Source organism: Erinaceus europaeus, chromosome 8, assembly GCF_950295315.1.
Source record: "Erinaceus europaeus chromosome 8, mEriEur2.1, whole genome shotgun sequence".
In the NCBI taxonomy this organism is placed as follows: Eukaryota; Metazoa; Chordata; class Mammalia; order Eulipotyphla; family Erinaceidae; genus Erinaceus; species Erinaceus europaeus.
Genome location: NC_080169.1, coordinates 121843706 through 121864783, shown reverse-complemented (window position 1 = coordinate 121864783; position 21078 = coordinate 121843706). Strand labels below are relative to the sequence as shown.

The 21078-nt window shown below is 41.0% G+C and overlaps 1 protein-coding gene and 1 pseudogene across 1 annotated transcript; both read right to left on the bottom strand.

Moving 5' to 3' along the window:
* Positions 1 to 5158: 5158 nt before the first annotated feature.
* LOC103125050 (la-related protein 7-like) lies at positions 5159 to 16294 on the bottom strand (annotated as a pseudogene).
* A 3281-nt stretch (positions 16295 to 19575) lies between these two features.
* LOC103125041 (GTPase IMAP family member 7-like) lies at positions 19576 to 20674 on the bottom strand. Its single transcript, XM_016193742.2, has one exon. It carries the CDS (start codon positions 20638 to 20640, stop codon positions 19789 to 19791), a length of 852 nt encoding a protein of 283 aa, XP_016049228.2. The 5' UTR covers positions 20641 to 20674; the 3' UTR covers positions 19576 to 19788.
* Positions 20675 to 21078: the final 404 nt, after the last annotated feature.

The following is a 21078-nucleotide window of genomic DNA, read 5'->3' as shown; positions in this document are numbered from 1 at the left end:
GTAGCTTATGTGGTTTTCTTTTATTTTTTTTTAGCAGATTTTTCTTTAACTTAGAGCCAAAAGTGGTGCACCTCAGCTGCCACTCTCCCAGTATGTCCCTGAATACAGCCTTTAATCCTGAGAATACCTCCCTCATCTCTTTTCTATCTATGAACCAAACATGTCTGTACTCAACTGTGGCTTGGTGAGTTTCTGAAGAAATTCTGGTCATATTTTGTTGAGTTTCCAGGTACTTTTTGTTGTTTTTCTTAGTTGACCAAGAAGAGCAAAATACGACTGACTGCTACTACTCCATAGTCACGCCTCCAAAAATCCCCCTGCTCTCTTGCAATGTCATATTCAGTGCATTTCCCAACCTTATAACTCAGACCCTGATGGACGTTCTGGAGGACTCATGCCAGGGAATGGTATCAGGATTGGCTGAGTCTAATATTTGTTCAGTGCATAGATCTGGTGTGGACTTTGGCTCATGGAAGAAGGGTGGAGACAGAGTGTGTGTATAGAAACAAGTATATGGATCTGGTGTTTATTCTATAAATAAGTAATTTATTGAAAGATTGTTTAAATGGAATAAAGAGCATGAGAGTCCAGCTTGATTAAGTCTGACAAACCTACACCCATATCATCATCTAGATACAGAAGTTCATGTTTCTGTGACTTAGACATTATTCCTCAATGAAAAACTGCTCTCTCATCTTCCTTCAGCAGAGACTAATTTTCCAGTACTCGAATACCATGGAATGGAATCATGCTGTGTGTGGCTTTATGTCTGTATTTTCCACTTAGTATATCTTCTTTTTTATATATATATTTATTTATTTCCCTTTGTTGCCATTGTATTTTTTTTATTGTTGTAATTATTATTGTTGTTGTTATTGATGTCGTTGGGTAGGACAGAGAGAAATGGAGAGAGGAGGGGAAGACAGAGGGGCAGAGAAAGACAGACACCTGCAGATCTGCTTCACCGCCTGTGAAGCGACTCCCCTGCAGGTGGGGAGCGGGGGGGGGGGGGGCTCGAACCAGTATTCTCAAGCCGGTCTTTGCGCTTTGCAGTCACCTGTGCTTCACCTGCTGTGCTACCGCCCAACTCCCCTTAGTATATCTTCTAAATCTATCCATGTTGCTCACCTGTATTTATCTTCTTTTTTATTTCATTGAGGAAGTTAATTCTTTACAATGCAGTCATTGATATATGAATATGATTTTATTAAGTACCAGAATCCCACAGTTCTCTTTTACCCTTCCCTCCTGATCCTATCCCCTTCCAGCACTCACCTGGTGTGACTCCCAGCCAGGAAAGGTAAACTGCCAGTTCCCCTCACTAGCACAAGGACTCAACTATAAAGACAAGAGACACTGGGGAACATTCTGATGGAACAACTCGTTTATTAGGGGTGGGTTTGGGCTAATATAGAAGGTTAAACAAAGAACAGTTTTCACATACATCATAATTCACAGGTTTCTTAAAGGTCAGCATGCCCCCTATGGCAGGGGGCTGGTATGACAAGAGTTGATACATAAAGATCAAAACAGTTAGTCTCTGATGCAGGCATTGAATTATCTAAAGGCTTTTGAAAGAAGAATAGGGGTAGAACCAGTAAGGTGAGATAGAGAAGGAGGAACAAGGCTACATTTAAATTAAGGACATCAAAGAACATCAGGAAGCAAGATTTTGGGGGCTTTCACTTGTCTGTGTTAGGAGTGCGTGGCAGGATGCGCTCTTCCTTTGTGATCAAAAGGTGAACTGGAATGTGTGAATTTTGAGTAAGTGAATTCTAAAGCAGGCAACCATTTGGCTGACAGCAGGGGGAACTAAGAGAGAGAGGGTGTAGGCCTGTTGTGAATTTGGGAGTCTAATAAGGGCAAGCTGAGTCTGATAGACTTTTCTCTCTTGGCTCATCTCTATGGAGAGAGGCTAACAAGAGAGGTGTGTCTTTTCAGACCTCCATCAGAAGATGGGAGGAGCTCCCCCTTAGCTCTACCAAGCTTTCACATAGTCCTGCAATCCCCAAGTCCTTTATTTGATGCAATTTAACATTCTCTGTCCATGTTTCATTTCATGTTCTCCCATACTGTCCATACTTATTAAATCCTGCTTATAAGTGAAATCATTTGGTGTTTGTCCTTCTGTTTTTGCTTACCTTATATAACATCATGTCTTCTAATACCATCCAAGATGACTCAAAGGCAATAGCCTTGACTTATTTAACATCTGAGTAGTATTTGTGGCATGTACATACACCACAATTTTATAGCCACTCATCTGTCATTGGACATCTAGGTTGCTTCCAGGTTTTGTTTATTATGAATTGTGCTTCTATGAACATAGGTCTCTTGTGATAAGTGTTTTTGTTTCCCTTGGGTAACTTCCTCCAGAAAAGGAATTTCTGAGCTATAGAGTAGATTTATTTCTAGTGTTCTAAGAAGTCCCCAAACTGTTTTCCACAAAGGTTGGACCAGTGTACACTTGATAATAGATGGACTCTACCAGCTGCCTATGGCACAATTTTCAAACACAAGAACGTGTGAAGAGTTATATTAGCTGACCACAGAACGGTGCAATCACAACAGAAGCATAAGACAGAATGGGATGTGTGGAACAGACCTAGCTGAGTAACTAAAAAGTAGTAAAACTAGTGCACTCCCAAGAACCCAGTGTCAGAGATGTTGCCAGAAAAAGGCAGAGAACTGAGACAGTGTCTGAATGAGTGTTATGACAGTGAGTGAGCACTGAAAAGAGACTGAGATCCTAGTTCTGTTTATGAATTTGAAGGCTATGTAACTGGTATTAACTATTCCTAAGGTTGGGGGTGGAGCTTCCAGGTAGAAAAGAGGCCCCAGTTGCCTCAGCAACCTCTGCTGTTGTGTATGGCACAGTCAACCATGAAAGATGTTTCCAGATCAGCTCATGGTCATGGTTCCTTCCTGTTTTTCTTTTCTTTCCACAGAGACATTGAACTTTGTTCTTGTGGGGAGGAGTGGAACTGGGAAGAGTGCAACAGGTAACACCATCCTTGGGAGAAGAGAATTCCTCTCTCAGCTCAGTGCTCAGCCCATCACCAAGACCTGCCAGAGCAGCAGCCGAATCTGGAAAGGACAGAAGCTGGTAGTTGTGGACACACCCTCCCTTACTGTGGAGCCTGGTGATGGAGAGAGTCTGTCCCAACTGAAGGAAGAAGTCAGGCACTGCTCCTCTTATTGTAAGGAGGGAAACACAGTGATGGTCCTGGTGTTCCAGCTGGGGAGGTTCACTCAGATGGATAAGAAGGCTTTGGTGGAACTAAAGTCCATCTTTGGAGAGGAAGTTAACAAATACACAATTGTGCTGTTCACCAGGAAGGAAGATCTAGAAGATAAGATTGAAGATTATGTCAAGAACACAGATAACAAAGCTCTTAAGAATACAGTTGAACAGTGTGGGATGAGAGTTTGTGCATTTAATAACAGAGCAGCTGGCCAAGATGCAGAATCCCAGGTGAAAGTCCTTTTAACAATGGCCAATGAGCTGATAAAGAGTCATGGAGGATGTGGGTATCTCCTTACATGGGAGAATTTCAGTCATAAAATTCAAGATCTTCAAGAAAAGATGGGACCCCATAGCTTACTGAAGGCCTGCTTACCCACAGTCCTAAAGGTGATGCCATGGATAAAGCATTAGACTCTTAAGCATGAGGCCCTCAGTTCAATAACAACACACATACCAGAATTATGTTGGGTTCTTTCTCTCTCTCCTATCTTTCTCATTAATTAATAAATATTAATAAATAAAATATTTTTAAAGATACATTCCCTGGCCCCCACATGCAGGTTGGAAGCTTCCTAAGTGGAGAAGCAGTGTTTATAGGTGTCTCTCTCTCTCTCTCTTTCTCTCCCTCTTTGTCCCATTTCCTTCTCAATTTCTCTGTGTCTATCCAAAATAAATAAAATTGTTTGAAAATAAATAATAATTTGTTTTATTAGTGATTTAATAATGATTAATAATATTATAGTATAGCAGAGGTACAATTTCAAACAATCCCCACCACTAGAGTTCCATATCCCATCCCCTCCATTGGAAGTTTCCCGGTTCTTTATCCCTCTGGGAGTATGGACCAAAAGAGAATTTCTTTTTTATTTGAAATATTAGTGTTTTGTTTTAAAAATACTATATAACATTCTGCTTTTGATTCTACATAACTGACAATATTATCAGTCACACCAGAGGTTGGTTGTTTAAGAATACTACTAGCTCACAAGTACTAGCTTACAAGTAAATTTGTATCATGCAATTGTTTCTCACTTAATCACCAGAAAAATTCTCATATGTCCACTGTTCTTTTTTTTCATTTTCTACACATATTTTATACACTTTATTTTTTCTTTATTGGGGGAGTAATGGTTTACAGTTGACAGTAAAATACAATAGTTGCTACATGTGTAACATTTCTCAGATTTCTACATAACACTCTAACCCCCACACACACACACCTAAATCCTCCTCAACCATCATGTTCCAGGACTTAAACACTCCCCAGAGTCCTTTACTTTGGTGCAATATGCCAAATTCAGCCCAAGTTCTGCTTTGCATTTTCCCTTCTGTTCAATAAAAATTTCTTCACTAATTATAGGGAAAATTCAAACCAATAAAACACTGATATGTTGCCTTATGCCTATACTCTGTAATCTTACAATCTTATAACCCACTGGTAATCACAAATAACACATGGTAAAAATAAATGTTTTTCAAAATTCTATGTTAAGTATTTGAGAGATGTGAGCTCCAATGTTGCCATGTTTTCTTTTTCAATATTTAATATATAGTCACACAATTTGTTATTAATAATCAGGTTATTTTACCAGCTACCTTGTTTTACTCACAGGCTGAGGATTTGCAGACATACAAGCTTTCAAGAACTAGCCTCCCTGTATGAAGTTCCAAGTGGGAGAAGTTTCCACTTACTTCTTTTTAAGTTGTAGAATATTGCATACTTTGTTTCCCAGAACTCTAAAGTGAGGCTTCTTTGCCTAATGGGAGAGATGGGTGAGTTTTCCTGATGCAGGTCAGAAGAAAATAGAGAGCATAGAGATTGGGCTGCCTTGGGGGCAGGTGGAGGCAGCCTTATAGTCTGAGACTTTGGGTTGAGGGCATGGCTGTGCTAAAGATACTGAACCAGAAAAGTCATATAGGCAGAGAGAATATTTTATCAGAAAAAAATCTAATGTGTTTACTCACTTGTTGAGTCTTCTCAAGTCTAATCTTCTCAACTTTGGTGATTAACTTCTCAGTGCCTCTCTTCTTTTTCCAGGGCTGATTAAGCTTGGCCTGCCTATCTACCATAATCTTCTGCCAGTACCTCTGCTCGTGATCACCAGAGAGAATCTCGAGTTTCCAGCTGTGCTTATTTTTAATTTCTGAATGTGCATTTATTACTGTTTGAGCATCTTCAGGGGTTTTAAATCTAGCATGGCACTCTGCGTCTCCTTCTAGCAGGTCAACATAACAATTTCTGAGACTGCTGACAAAGTGTCCCTGACTAGTTTCCTGCCAGGCAGAGGCTCCATGATAATGATCTTCACAATGACACCACTGACAAACGGTGGGCCCTGTGGCATTAACTTTCTCCCATGGGTCACACTCATCGCTGTTTGTTTTTTCAAGCTTCACTCCATTGTCTGTCTCCATCTCTGACTCCAATTTTATTTTGGATATTGTTTTTTTTAAGAAGCCATGCAGGCTTTTTGCAATGCTAAATATTCTTTTTTTCAAGTCCATTCATTCACACTTGGATAGCACCCTTAGTGGGATGACCTCTTCTCTCACTTTATGATTCTTCTTACGCTTTTTCTTGTGCTTCCACTTTGCTTTTAGGAGGGATCTGTCTTTTAAATCTCTAGTATCTTTCTCCTCTTCTGTTGAGAGTTCTAAATCTTTATCTCTAGATATTTCTGATGTTTCTTGACTGATGTCTTTCTGAGTAAATTTCTTGACTTTTGATTTGGGGTTTAGACTTTCTCCATCCTCTGAGTTACTTCTCTTCCTCTTCCTTGTCCTGGTTGAAAGTAAACTGGATCCATCTGTTTTCTCGCTTTTTTTTCTTTTTATTTGAGGGTGGCTTCAAGGGCTCTGTGGCCTCGGCATCAGAGCCATCCAATGTGGCCCTGGACATTTTTACTGTGCTCTCCTTGTCTGTTGTGTCTGTGCCACTTCTTTGGTCTGGACACTGTCTTCTTTCTTCACCCGGACTTTCTTCTTTCTTTGTCTTCTTCCCTTCTCCTTCTCCTTCTCCTTCTCCTTCTTCTTCTTCTTCTTCTTCTTCTTACCCTCCTCCTCCTCCTCCTCCTCCTCCTCCTCCTCCTCCTCCTCCTCCTTCTTCTTCTCCTCTTCTCCTCCAAATGCCAGAATGGGGTTATTTTTCACTGTCTTGGGAAATATGCCGGGTTTTCTTGGTGCTTCTTCTGGTGGGTTGTTGAGAAACTGAATAGCTTTTGCCACTTGTTCTTTTTATGCATCTTGTTTTAACAACCAAAGATGTCTCAAGTGATGCCAGTGTCCCTTGTTAAAAAAAAAAAAATCTTTCAGCTGAGAACCATCACAGCACATCAATGGCATATCATCATACAGGTGGGATGAGCTCCATGTGGAGATGTTGCAGTAGCATTGTGAAGACACCCATATGTGGTTATGGGAGGGTCTACTGTGGCCTTTCACAGTATCCTCAGTGTGGACAAGACACCAAACACCAATGTAGCTAAGCCCAACACAATCGCTTTGCGATCTAGATAAGGAAGTTCACCTGGGTTTGTGAACTAAAGGGCAGAAGTGTCAAGAGAACTGTAGTCACCATTACTCCTAGTTCCCCATTGGAGGACTTTGTCCTTTATATCCCTGGACTCTCTGGGGTTAAACTAACTGCCTGCATCACAAGTCTCATTGGACTGTGACCTGCAAAGAAGAATCATTTCTCAGTATTGTGTTGCCCTGATCATCAGGAGGAAGAAGTGCTGTACAAGGAGGATTTATAGAATGCACAAGGTCACCTCTGGGGGAGGGGGGGCTCTATTTCACCTTGTACATGTGAATGGGTATGTGAAGTAATCACAGCCTGGGAACAATATGGGAATTTGGATCTTATCCATCAGGACTGGCTATTCAGGCTCCACAAAAGGCAGAATTGTCCTTAGAGCTAAATAAAATTGAAGGGAGATGATTGAGGGTCAAGCAGAGATGAGGGAGAGAGTACCAGCTGCCCCCTTCCCAGACTGATGCACCAACAAGGACTGAAGTTTATCCCAGAAATTGTCCTCTTGTGCTTGTCTCTCAGGGAGAAAAGACACACTCACACTTAAGCTCTGAACGAACATATCTCACACAAAAAAAGTGTGTGTGTGTGTGTGTTATATTGACAGTGACAAACAGCTAATGAAATGAAATTATATACATGCATGCACTAATCTGGAAGACTTCTTGTCACTGCTATAAACAAGCAGACAAATAAGGAAATAAAGTGTCCCCCACCTGCAGGGGAGTCACTTCACAGGCAGTGCAGCAGGTCTGCTGGTATCTGTCTTTCTCTCCCCATCTCTGTCTTCGCCTCCTCTCCTCTCCATTTCTCTCTATCCTATCCAACAAAAAGAAATTTAAAAATTTTAAAATATAGTATCTTTCACAGCAGGGCAAGGTATGCAAATGTAAGGAGAGTACAATGTTTTCAATAAGTTGTGTTGGGAAATAGGATATCTACTTTAAAATATATGCAATTCGATACATATCTTCTATTTCTCAAATATCATTTCATACTTACAACAAAGAAAGCCAGAATATTTAATGGAAATAGATAGAGGTTTTAAATCTAAAGTGTAAGGAAAACTGGGCAATGACATGCAGAAGAATGAAACAGAATTGTCTCATTACGCATTTAACAAAAGTCAACTCAAAGTAAACCACCGAAGTAGGCTTCAATGTGAGATCAGAAATTATATCATCTATGGAATAAAAACCTAGCAGGACACTATGTTCTCTTCTCTTAAGAAATGTATTATTTATTTTTGTCCATACCCCCAGAGGGGGAGAGACATTAGGGAAAGATGACCAAAGAACTCTGAACTCCAATTCTATCAGGGCCCAAAGAGAGAAGAGGACAAAAGGAAAAAATCTGGAAGTAGTAATAGGTGTGGCTGTGACTTAGAAAAGAAGAGGAGGCAGTACCATAGAAAAAAATGGGCAAATATATATAAATGTAAATCATTATAGAAATAAAAGTCAGCCCATATCCATGACCTTGGAAGAACCACTGCGGTTTCCAATGGAGGGAATGGGGACACAGAACTCTGGTGGTCAGAAAGATGAGGAATTAGACCCCTGCTATCTTATAATTTTGTAAATCTATATTAAATAACTAATAAAAAAATTAAAAAGTTCTCAAAATTGTATTAATGTAAGAGGGTTTTCATTTCTGTATGTCAGAAAACTGAAATAAATGCAAACATTACTATTCATTACTCTTTTGTGATACACTTTAAGAATCTTTAATAATGTACTCAGGTAACAAGAAAATATTGAAGGAGCATGGGAGATAAATAAAGATAGCTAATTCTTTAAAATAAGTATAGACTTATTGTATTTACTGTTGAATGTAAAACATTAATTCCCCACTTAAAAATTAAAAAAAAAAGAAAGCAGATGGTTATGTGGAAAACTGGGAAATGTTATGCATGTACAAACAATTGTATTTACTGTTGACTATAGAACACTAACCCCCCCAATAAATAAATAAATAAATAAATAAGAAGTACAGACTAAGCACAAGGACCAATGTAAGGATCCCAGTTAGAGGCCCCCCCACTCCCCACCTGCAGGGGAGTCGATTCACAAGCAGTAAAGCAGGTCTGCAGGTGTCTGTCTTTCTTTCCCCCTCTCTGTCTTCCCCTCCTCTCTCCATTTCTCTCTGCCCTATCCTACAATGACAACAATAATAACTACAACAATAAAACAACAAGGGCAACAAAAGGGAATATATAAATAAATATAAAAAGAAGAAGCATATACTATATCTCAAACCCAAGAAGTTAAATGAAAGTAAAAATAAAGTAATTGGTTTATATTAGTGAAATTTTTCTAGTGTTCTGGATGGTGACACAGTGGATAAAACAATGAACTCTCAAACATGATGTCCTGAGTTCGATCCCCAGCAGCACATGTACCAGAGTGATGTCTGGTTATTTCTCTCTCCTCCTATACCTCATAAATAAAAAGAAAAAAATCTATACAGTAGTAAGAACCACAGCCATAAAAAGAATGACATGTAAATAACTTGGAAGAAGTAATTTGCATGTTATAATCAATAGTGTAGTGACCAAAACATAAAAAGAGCTCATGAAACTAAGCAAAAACTACCCCATTAGAAATAGGGGATAACTCTATTGTCTGGGAAGATGGTCTCAGAGTTGGGGATAGGACTGGAAAGCTGGATCAGGGCAGAGAGTAGGTCCCAAATATGGAGAAAGTATATAAATACCATTGACTGTAAACCCCATCAATCTGACCTCAGGCCCATGTTTATTCATATTAAGTACAGAAGCCTGTGTAATCCCTGCATCCCTGTCAGTCTGAGCTCACAGTCCATGGTCACAGCTGGGAACATTCTAGGTTGCTCTCATGTCAGGACAGGTCTCCCTCAAGTGGCAGAGTATGTTGACCCCGCCTCCCTTCAGAGAGTAGGGCAGTTTATAACACTGTTGTTCTTCTTTTTTATTTTTATTTAAAAAATGAAAATATTGACAAGACCATAGGATAACAGGGGTACAGTTCCACACAGTTCCCACTCCCAGAACTTTGTATCCAATACCCTTCCTTGATAGTTTCCTTAATCTTTATCCCTGGGAATATGGACCCAGGATCATTATGGGGTGCAGAAAGTAGAAGGTCTGGCTTCTGCAATTGCTTCCTGCTAAACATGGGCATTGACTGGTGGATACATACTTCTAGCCTGTCCTTATTTTCCCTAGTGAGGAAGGGATCTAGGGAGGTGAGGATCCAGGACACATGGTGGGGTCGTCTGCCCAAGGAAAACCGGTTAGCAGCATCTGGAACCTGGTGGCTGGAAAAGAGTTAAAACAGAAAGTAGAATTAGGAGGTATAGCTCAGTGGCAGAGTATTTGACTGCAGATCTAAAGCAGAAAAAATTGTTGACTAGTCATGACCCTAAAGGCAAGAATATTTCAGATGAAGATTTAGGGTCTCCATTTTGGAAAAAAGTTAGGAGGTCTACTTTAAGTATATTCCAAGTGGCCCATGACAACTAGATTTTGCCTGCACCTGATATCTGATAAGCAGCTTGACCCAGGTCATGTACCACAGTTGTTATACATTGAGGGCAAGGTCCTGTGGAGGCCCAAAGAGGGTCTACAATGCTGTTCCCCATAGAGATGACCAGCGATGGTGGAGAGAGGGATCTCTTTGAGGTCTAGGCCCATCATGTCAGTGTGGGAATCCCAAGATTCCCTGACTAGGATCCCAGATGATGGGGTGGCCTGGTAATGACCAAAATGGCCATCAGTAAAGTGTGCTGGTCTCATGCCCTTATCCAGCTTTTGTAGTCCTTACTTTATCTGACAGGGTTAAATTTAGAGTGAATGAGGGAAGTGAATTAGAGAGTAGGTAAGAAGGGTGTCTAGTTCTAAGAAAATATTTGATAAAAAGTACATTATGGTCATTTTTAGGTCTTTCTACATGCTTACTGTACTTGCTGTTGGGCTCAAAAAATTTAGTAAAGTCATGGGTCCCTTGAAATCTACCTAAAATAGACTCCCTAGCCTCTTATGACATGAAGACCCAAAATCTCATCTCCTCTATTGCTATATCTGAATAAGGCAAACTGCCTAGATTTTTAATGCTGAGATAATTTCTTTAAATAATATTTTCAGTCAGTATGTTGATTTCTGATGCTGGGCTTAAACTGTTTAGGCAGTTCTGAAAAAAATTTTTTTTAATCTAAGTTATTTATATCCTCAAGCCTGACAGACCTAGTGGATATTATGAAAGTTAAATTTAGAAAAGGTTATACACACACACTCTGTTAGGGACACATACAAAGACAGGAGGTCTGATGGCTCAAAGTGCCAAGTTGGGGAGGTAGGTACACCCAAGAGGCTATGGAAACTCAGATGGTCTCAGTGAAGCCAAAGAGAACCTAGCTCCAGGTGGGACAAGTCCCAGTGATTTCAGGCAGGCTATGGGCAGGGCTGTACAACCTTTTTTTTGTAAAGGGCCCTCTTGGGGGCAGGGAAAACCCCATCAGCTTTCTTTTAGTATTTCTCTCACTTCTTTTCTCCTTTTTACCCATAGATTAATAAAGCTTTACAAAAATATAAGAGTTCACAGGCATCATGTCACACCTACACATGACAATGTAAGTAGCTGAAACATGCAAAAGAATGAAACTGAACCACTGTATTTCCCTACACAGAAAAGTAAACTCTAAATAGATCAAGGACTTGGATGTTGAACTGGAAACCATCATATAGTCAGAGGAAAACGTTGGCAGGGTGTAGGCTTTCTGGCGGGGTGATCTCCAGCAGAAAGAAAACTGACTGGTTCTTTCTCACTCACTCAAGGGACAAAAAACAAAGTAAAGACACCGGGGAGACTGACACATGCTCAGATCTCGTTTATTAGCATGTGGGAAAAAGTTTAAATAGAAAACCAAACAAAGAACATATTTCAAACATGTCAGAAATTACAGGTTTCTTAAAGGTCAGTTTGCCCCTATGGTAGGGGGCTGGTATGACCGGAATTGATGAGATACAAGACAGTTATTCTCCATGACACAAGCAACTTAATTATCCAAAGGTATTTGAGAGAAGCATAGGGGTTAAACCAGTAGGTCGAGACAGAGAGAAGATGGATATCAAAAGGCCATATAGTTTGGAATTTCTCTTGTCTTAGGTCTGAGGTGTATGATGGAGTGTGTGATAAGGTGTGTTCTCCTCTGTGATCAGAAGGTGAGGTGAACTTTGAGTAAGTGAACATTAAATTAGGCAGCCATGTGGCCTGCAGTTAATGGAGAGAAGTATTGAGGTTTCTGTGGGCTTGAGAGTCAAGAAGGGAAGAACTTAATCTGAGAGATGGTTTCTCCCCTTTGCTCACCTCAGTTGAGAGAGACTAGCAAGAGGGTATCTTCTCAGACCTCCATCCAAGGATGGGGGGGGGGTTCTCCCTAAGCTCTATCAAGCTTACACATAGCCCCAACAGCAGGACTGTGTTTGATCTAAGTGTTAAAGGTATCTTCAATAACTCAAATCCATTCACAGGGAAAAAAAAAAAACTAAATCAACAGGACTACATCAAGTTGAAAAGCTTCTGCACAGCTAAAGAATTCTCTGGACCAAAATTAAATAAAAATAAACAGTAACTCAATTGTCTTGAAAACATACATAAATAGAACCTCCAACATTCAAAACACGGATGAAAGTTAAGTCAGTATATAACTCTTATTTGCATGCTATTCTCCCATCTGATTTAAAAATCAGTTGGATAAAACTATTACACAACTGTAATGGGAACCAGACTCTATACATATGTCTTTCTGTGGTATTGGTAACACAATAGTTGGGAGGAGAAAACATTTATGAAACACTAACATTCCGCATGTTATTTAAATCCAGTCAGAATTCATCTGAACTCTGACCAGTTAGGTTCATGGTAATCCCTTGGGTTACCCTCAAGGATATTGTGAATGAATAGTTGCCTTGAGGCTCATATATTCCAGCTGAATGATTCAGACTTGGCCTCCAGAGCACAGTAGGGAATGCCAGGCTACTCTGCTGGGAAAAATATGAATTCGGGCCTGGTGGTTGCACACCTGGTTAAGCACGTGTATTACCAAGTGCAAGGACCCAGATTTGAGTCTCCAAGCCTTACCTGCAGAGGGTCTGCTTCATGAGCTATGAAACAGGTCTGCAGGTGTCTAACTTTTTTTCCATCTTGCTCCCTATCCTCTCTCAATTTCTCTCTGTCCTACCTAATAAAATTAGGGGGAAAAAATATGGATTCATATCCTTTGCTCCCTCTTGGATAGAACTTGAAGGAATCATGTAAACTGAGATCAACCAAAAGGGTAGAGATAATGCTTTCATTTATATATGGAACTAAATAAATGAGAAAAGAAAGAGAACACAGAGTGACACTAGAATTAGGGATGGTCTGTTCCAGCAAGCCCAAGGATAGGGGGTCCTACTTGCCAATCTGGGAAAGCAGGTGAACACTGGGGAGCTAGTGTTCCCTACAAAACACTTTTAAAATCATCTCTAATGAGACAGGCTGGGAGTATGGATCGATCTGTCAACATCCATGTTAAGCAGGGAAGCAAATACAGAAGCCAGAACTTCCACCTTCTGTACCACATAATGACCCTGGGTCCATACTCCCAGAGGGATAAAGAATAGGAAAGCTATCAGGGGAGGGGATGGATGGGATATGGAGTTCTGGTGGTGGGAATTGTGTGGAGTTGTACCCCTCTTATCCTATGGTTTTTGTCAGTGTTTCCTTCTTATAAATAATTTTTTTAATAATTTTTAATATCTCACTCATCATGAGAAAATGTGTGGACACAATATTATGCTAAGAACAAGTTCAGAGAACCACCTACCTTGAGCCATAAGAACTCTCCAACTACCTCTTGTGGAACTCTACAGGACCTTACTCTCAATGTAGAACAACAATGGTAAAGACTGCCCCACTCTCTGAAGAAAGGCTGGGTCAACATACTCCACTGCTAGAAGAAGAAGGGTCCTGAAATGAGTGTAGCCTAGAATGTTCCTAGATATGACCACAAAATTCAAGCTCAGACCTACAGGGGTGCAGAGGTTACAGGCTCCTGTACTGAATATGGGCCCCAGCCCAGATCAATGGAGCTTACAGTTAACAATATTCATAAAGTTTTCCCATATTTCGGAGCTATTCTCTGCCCTGATCAAGTTTTCTAATCCTATTCCCAACTCTGCCACTATCTCCCCAGACAATATTGTTAACCTACCTGTATGTTAGCTATCAGGTTCAGGCAAAAATTGATAAAATTATGGACTCCTTCAACTATGCCTAAAATGACTTCCTAACTTTTTCCAAAACGGAAACCCCCAAATCTCATCTGCTCTATTCTTACCTTTAGGTTCCTGATTAGTAAACAATTTATTCTACCTTATATCTTAATGCTTTTTCAGCCATTGAGTTGCAGGTTCTACCATGACACCAACTTGACTTCCCTAGGCAGACAACCTCAACAATGTGTCCTGGAACCTCACCTCCCCAGAGCCCTGCCCCACTAGAGAAAGATAGAGACAGGCTTGTGGATGTGCAGGTCAGGTACCACGTGGGCGCCATATGTCGTTTGTTCGGGGCACCAGAATACCAGGTTAGCTTCGTGGTAGACAGAGACTTGGGGACACATGGCTGAGCAGAGAAGCTGTATTTCTTTATTTAGGAGCAACGATTCAAAAACTAATCTAATCACCACAAGTTCTGCCCTGCATCTTTCTCCCCCGGTGGCAGCAGCCGGAATTCAGGAAGTATGTAGGGTAGGGGGTGGGAAGAAGGGAGAAGCAGGAAACTAGCAAGGGCTAAACCAAATCTCCTGAAGGTGGGGGGGGGAGTGTGAGACCAAACCAATGTAACAGAAAAGACCATGTAAATAGACCACAATGTCAAGCAACGTAACAGAAGCAGAACTAGATCCCAGAAGCAGAACTAGAAGCATACCAACAGAGAGACAGGCTTGGAGTATGTATCCAACTGCCAACACCCATGTCCAGCAGAAAAGCAACTACAGAAGCCAGAACTCCCACCTTCTGCACTCCATAATGATCCTGGGCCCATACCCAGAGGGTAAAGAATAAGGAAGCTTCCAATGAAGGGATTGGGGATATGGAACTCCTCTGGTAGTGGGAACTGTGTGGAATTGTACCCCTCTTATTCTACAGTCTTTTCTATCATTATTTAATCAATTTTAAAAAAAGCTTTCCAACAATCACTTGATTTCACCAGCCAGAAATCTGAGGAGGTTCTTTGTTTTTGTGACAAAAAGTAAAATAATACTGTTTCTTTTTTTAATTATTTTATTGGGGGATTAATGGTTTACAGTAAACAGCAAATAAGTTCCTAATATATGTGTAAATTTCCTATTTTTCTGTAAAACACTCTCACCCCCAGTCTATGTCCACCTCCACCATCATGCATCAGGACCTGAAAGTGCTCTCTCGCCCCAGAGTCCTTTACTTCGGTGCAATACACCAAACTCAGTCAAGTTCTGCTTTATGTTTCCCCTTCTGTTCTTATTTCTCCACTTGCGTCCATAGATGAGATCATTCCCATCTTCATGCTTTCTTTCTGGCTTCTCTCACTTCGCATTGAGTCCTTCAAGCTCCATCCAAGATATGAATTCATTATTCTTAATAACTGAGTAGTATTTCATTCTTGATGTCACCATCAGCATTTTACTGGGGTTTCACTTGTATGTGATTCTGCCATTCCAAGAAACCATTCCCCCCTTTTTTATTCAAATGAAGTATGAGAGACAAAGAGGGAGTAAAGACAGTGAGAAAGAGGAACTGCCCAGTGCTGCTCTACAACTACTGAAGATTCCCCCTTTGCAAGGTGCTCCAAGGTGATAGCTTGGGACTTGAACCTAAGTCCTGAATATAGTTGGCTTGTGCTCTGGCTGGTGAGTTAGGTCCTGGACACAATGTTAGCCTTCTTTGGACCATGTTAGTGTTAAAGATTTCTTAGAAACACTATTCCTGGACTGTGGAGGAACCTGTACTTATAGATGTGAATAAGAGAACACATAGTGGCAGAGGTGTTCCTTGTAAGGCAGATGGTGTTTCTCATTTAAATTTGCTAAATTCAGTCCTTGATGTTCATGCCATGGGTAACTGCCTGATTCTCACAAATAAGTAATGTCTTGCACTGTGAATGTAATAAACTGCCATGTTGTTTAGTGATTATTCTGAATAAAACAACCCAACACTAAGTAGTTTAAAAAAAAGTGCTTTATTTTCCCCAGAAATCTTTGATTTGTGCATCACTAATGGCATTCACTCCCTCTTTCTCTTTGCAGATTCACCCAGTGTCTCCACTGGCACTTGGAGGCTCTCTGGTGACATGATGGGGAGTTTGGTTCTGGCTGCAGGTGAAAGGGGCAGTCCGAGCAGGGGGCAGGGACCTCACGTCCTCCTCACTGGGCCTCTTGAGAGGCACCCTGGACTTCTTCAGAACATGGCAGCCAAGTTCCAGGGCCAGTTCCTCAAGAGAACAGGAAAGCATGGCCCTTATCTACCCTTGAAGTCAGTGGTATCACTGAGTCATCTGCTGTTGGCAAGAGTGGCCACAAAGTTCAACTAATTTTCTGTTGGGGACACCGATTCCAAAAGCCAATAGGGAAAAAGGAAATGGCTTGGTTAGATGCTAAGAATGGGCAGGACATAAAGTATTGCTAGTATCCTATTGGAGAAATATAGGCTACAACTTCAGCAAACCATAGTAGATTAAGAAGAAATCCTGAACTTGACATTCTACCAAAACAAGCCTCATCTGGCGGAAAGCAATTTCTTTGTCAGTCTATTTAGGAAATGCTGGTTTATTGCACTTATTGTCACAGGCTTCCAAAAGATAGTAATCACTTCTTACCACCATCTACAGTCAAACATTCAATCTATTTCTTCCTTCCTTTTCTCTCTCTCTCTCTCTCTCTTCTTCTTCTTCTTCTTCTTCTTCTTCTTCTTCTTCTTCTTCTTCTTAACTCTTTCTTTCCACTTTCTTACTTCTTTGTCTTTTTTTTCAGATGCTTTATTTTATTACTGGGATTATATTTTTAAACTTTTTATTAGTTATTTAATATTGACTTATAAAATGATAACAGGGGTTATAATTCTCTATCTTTCCCACCATCAGAGTTCCTTGTCCCCCATTCCCTCACTGGAAACTGCAATAGTTCTCCCAAGGTCATACATGTGGTTTGACATGATATCTACAACTATCTATATTTGTACATATTTGCCCACTTTTCTTTTTTTAATTTGTTATCATCTTTATTTATCGACTAGAGATAGCTAGAAATTTAAAGGAATAGGGGTTGTAGAAAGAGAGAGAGACATACACCTGCAGCACTGCTTCACCACTTGCAACGCTTTCCCCCAGGGGTGCATTGCAACATGGGCACTCAATCAGGTGTGCCACCACCACCTCTCCATTTTTTTCTTTTTTTGTAAATATTTGTTTATATTTATTTATTTATTTTCCCTTTTGTTGCCCGTGTTGCTTTTTATTGTTGTAATTATTATTGTTGTTGTTATTGATGTCATCATTGTTGGATAGAACAGAGAGAAATGGAGAGAGGAGGGGAAAACAAGAGAAGGAGAGAGAAAGACAGACACCTGCAGACCTGCATCACCACCTGTGAAGTGACTGGCCAGCAGGTGCGGAGCCAAGGCTCGAACCAGGACCCTTAAGCCAGTCCTTGCGCTTGGCACCATGTGCTCTTAACCTGCTACGCTACCGCCCGACTCCCCTCTCCATTTTTTCCTATGGTTCTCCCTGCTCTGACTTTCTAAGTCACACCTACTACTTCTCAGTATCCTTCCCTCCCCCCTTTTTTTACTCTTCTCTCTACAGGTCCTGACGGAATTGGAATTCAGAGCCTTTGGTTCATCTTCCCATAACAATTACCCCTCTGGGTACATGGGCCAAAATTCCTTATGGGGTACACAAAGTTGGAAGGTCTGGCATCTGTAACTGCTTCCCCAGTGGACATGGGAACTGGCAGGTGGATCCATACCCGCAGCCTGTTTCTATCTTTCCCTAATGGAGTAAGGCTCTGGGAGGTGAGGCTCTGGGAGACACTAATGAGGTCATCTGCCCAAGGAGTTCAGGATGAACTCATACTAGCATCCATAACTTGATGACTGAAATGTAGTAAGATAAAGTAAGACAAAATGTTCAATGAGCAGGAATCATAAAGTAAGAATAGAGCAAATACGAATAGGGGTGGATAGAAGCTAGGAAGTCCATTTTAGGTATGTTCCTAGGGACCTATGACTTTTACTAATATTTATTTGATCTTGATAGCTACCCTGCAGGTGGACTAAAAGTATTGTCTGAGAAGATGGCATCAGAGTTGAGAATAGGACTAGAAAGCTAGATTGGGGCAGAGAGTAGCTTCCAAACTTGAAGAAAATATATAAATAAAGTTGACTATTTACCATGTCTATCTGGCCCAGTGCTCATATCTATTCATATTTGCCACAGGAGTCTGTGATCTCTGAGTTCCTGTCAATCGGAGCTCACAATCTATGGTCACAGCTGGGAACATTCAGCACTCATTTCAGGACCAGTCTTCCTGGAGTACGTTGACCCAGCTTCCCTTTGAATAGTGGGGAAGTCCTTGCCATTGGTATTTCATAGTGAGAGTATGGTCCTGAAGGAGCCCAAAGGAGGACTTATAATGGTGTTCCTGGTCTAAGTGACCAATGATAGTGGAGAGAGGGATCTACTAGAGCTCTAGGCCCAGTGATTCTATGGGGAAATCCAAGGATTCCCCGACTAGGGCCCCAGATGACCTGGAAGTAACCAAAAGGCCATTACTAAGTGAGCCAGTCTCATGCCCTTTTCCAGTTTTTGTATTCCCGGTTTATTCAACAACCTTGGACTTTCTCCCAGTTACCAAAGAGTTGAGCGTCATTTATTGTATCCAAACTGGTATTAGGTTTATGAGGCCTGACCTTAAACACACCTAGGATTTTAGTGAGGTCTAAGTTAACCTTGAGTTTTTAGTGAATTTACTTGTTTGGTGATTCTAATAAAGGCTGTCATAGAAACAGTAACTGTTCTTTACTTAATCAATATTTTTTGCCAGTATATCTCTTGGCCGATTGTATACAGGGTTTCTTCTAAAGATTATCAAAGGGTTGTGTGGAGGGTAGACAGCATAATGGTAATGCAAACAGACTCTCATGCCTGAAGCTCCAAAGTCCCAGGTTCAATCCCCTGCACTACCATAAGCCAGAGTTGAACAGTGCTCTGGTAAAAAAAAAAAAAAAAAAAAAAAAAAAAAAGAAAGAAAGAAAGAAAGAAAGGAAAGAAAGAAAGAAAGAAAGAAAGAAAGAAAGAAAGAAATTACTGAAGATTATTAGAGGGTGACAATAATTCTGATGCTGCCAAAAGAGATTAAGAGGTGTATCTTTCTTTGTGTAATCAGTTGAGTAGATAAAGTGATTGAGGGACGTGAAGTAGGGGGTAGGAGAGGAGGGTACCTAAGCCTAGGTAATAAATATTTGATTAGCAAATTTATTGGTCCCTTCTTTAGGCCTTTCTACTAAATTGATGAGCCAAATTGTTCTAAATATAATCAAAGCGGACTATTAAGCACTTTGATTTGAAGGTATATACTTGCTCCTAACTTATAGATAGGTGTATGTATGTACCCAGTCCCTAGATCCTATCCTATATCTAGAATCTGTAACTTTGCTAAAGAAAGCACCTTCTGAAGTGGAACTGGATAATCCCATGTGTTGAGAAAGGTCTCACCAGATTGTTGGGGTTGGAAGGTTGACATCTTCAGCTTGGTGTTTCTAGATACCAATCTCTCCCTTCCTTTCCTCCTTTCTTTTGGATAGAGACCAATCCAGAGGGAAAGGGTAGATAAACAAGGAGAGAGAATCCTATAGCACTGTTTCAGTATCTGTGAAGCATCCCCACTGGAGATTAGGAATAGGAGCTGAATCTGGGTCTGTGAGCACTATATTTGCCCTCAACAAGGTATGCTACCAACTGGTCCAGCCTGTCAACATCTCTTCAGGCATGTTCTCCTCAGCCTCTTCCCTTAGAAGTGTTTTTAAATTGATATAGTGACCTCTCAGGTTGATGAAAATAGTCTCCTTTTCTTGTTTCAGTTTGTCAGAATAATCCTTCTCTATTTCTTTAATCTCACCCATTAATTGGTGACCATAGATTTTCTCCTGCCTTTCTATCCACTGTTTCAACCTTTCCTCTGCATCCTTATAGATGGGGTCAGAAAAGTAAGACCCTCTGTTCTTCTGCACCATCTTCTCTATCAGCTGAACCAGCTCCCACACCTGTGCCTCCTGCTCCAGCCCCTCTGCCTTGTTGTTGAAGGCACAGATGCGGTTGTCACACTCTTTGACGATGCTTTTCAGTTTCACATCTGCTTCTGATATGAAGTTGAGAAGGTCCATGTCCTCCAAGTCATCTTTGCGAGTGAACAGGATGACCATGTGCTTCATAACTGACTGCCCAAACACAATCTTGATCAACTCCACGGTTTTCTGCTCCTCCTCGGTGTAGCGGTTCAACTGCATGACCATGAGGATGGCGTGAGGCCCTGGGCTGGAGGACAGGACACACTTGCTGATTTCCCTGCAGGTGGTGTACAACTTCTTTTTCGTGTCGAAGAGCCCTGGGGTGTCCACAACAAGAAGCTCCCTCCCCTGCCATTCCCGGGAAGCTTTCTGGCAGGTCTTGGTGACAGAGTAAGAAGCAATTTTAGAATCAAATACATTCTTCCCAAGGATGGAGTTTCCTGTGGCACTTTTCCCACTGCCAGTTTTCCCTACAAGAACAATCCTCAGGGGGGTGGTGTGTTGATGGCTAGCCATGCCCACACAGGAAGCTATGGTCTTCAAGTCCCCACAAGACCTAGGTGAAGGGAAAAGGGAAGAAGGGTCAGTGATGTTAGTGGAAACCATCCCTAAACTCTTTTCCTTCCCCTCTGAGCGTGTTTGGTCATCTGTTTTCATATATTTGTTTTAGAGACAGAAGATTGAATAGCAGGGCCGGGTGATGGCACACCTGGTTGAATGCACATGTTACAGTGTGCAAGGACCCGGGTTCGAGCCCCGGATCCCCACCTGCAGGGTTTCCCCTTTGCGAGTGGTGAAGCAGGGCTGCAGGTGTCTCTCTGTTTCTCTCCCTCTCTATCTCCCCTCCTCCTATCAATTTCTGGCTGTCTCTATCCAATAAATAAATGAAGATAATTAAAAAAAATTTTAAGAAGATTGAATAGGTTAGTTCTCCCAGAGAAGAGTTTCAGGAGC

Bases quoted from the DNA above. Each gene is read 5' to 3' on its own strand.
- LOC103125041 (XM_016193742.2), bottom strand. From the start codon at position 20,640: ATGGCTAGCCATCAACACACCACCCCCCTGAGGATTGTTCTTGTAGGG.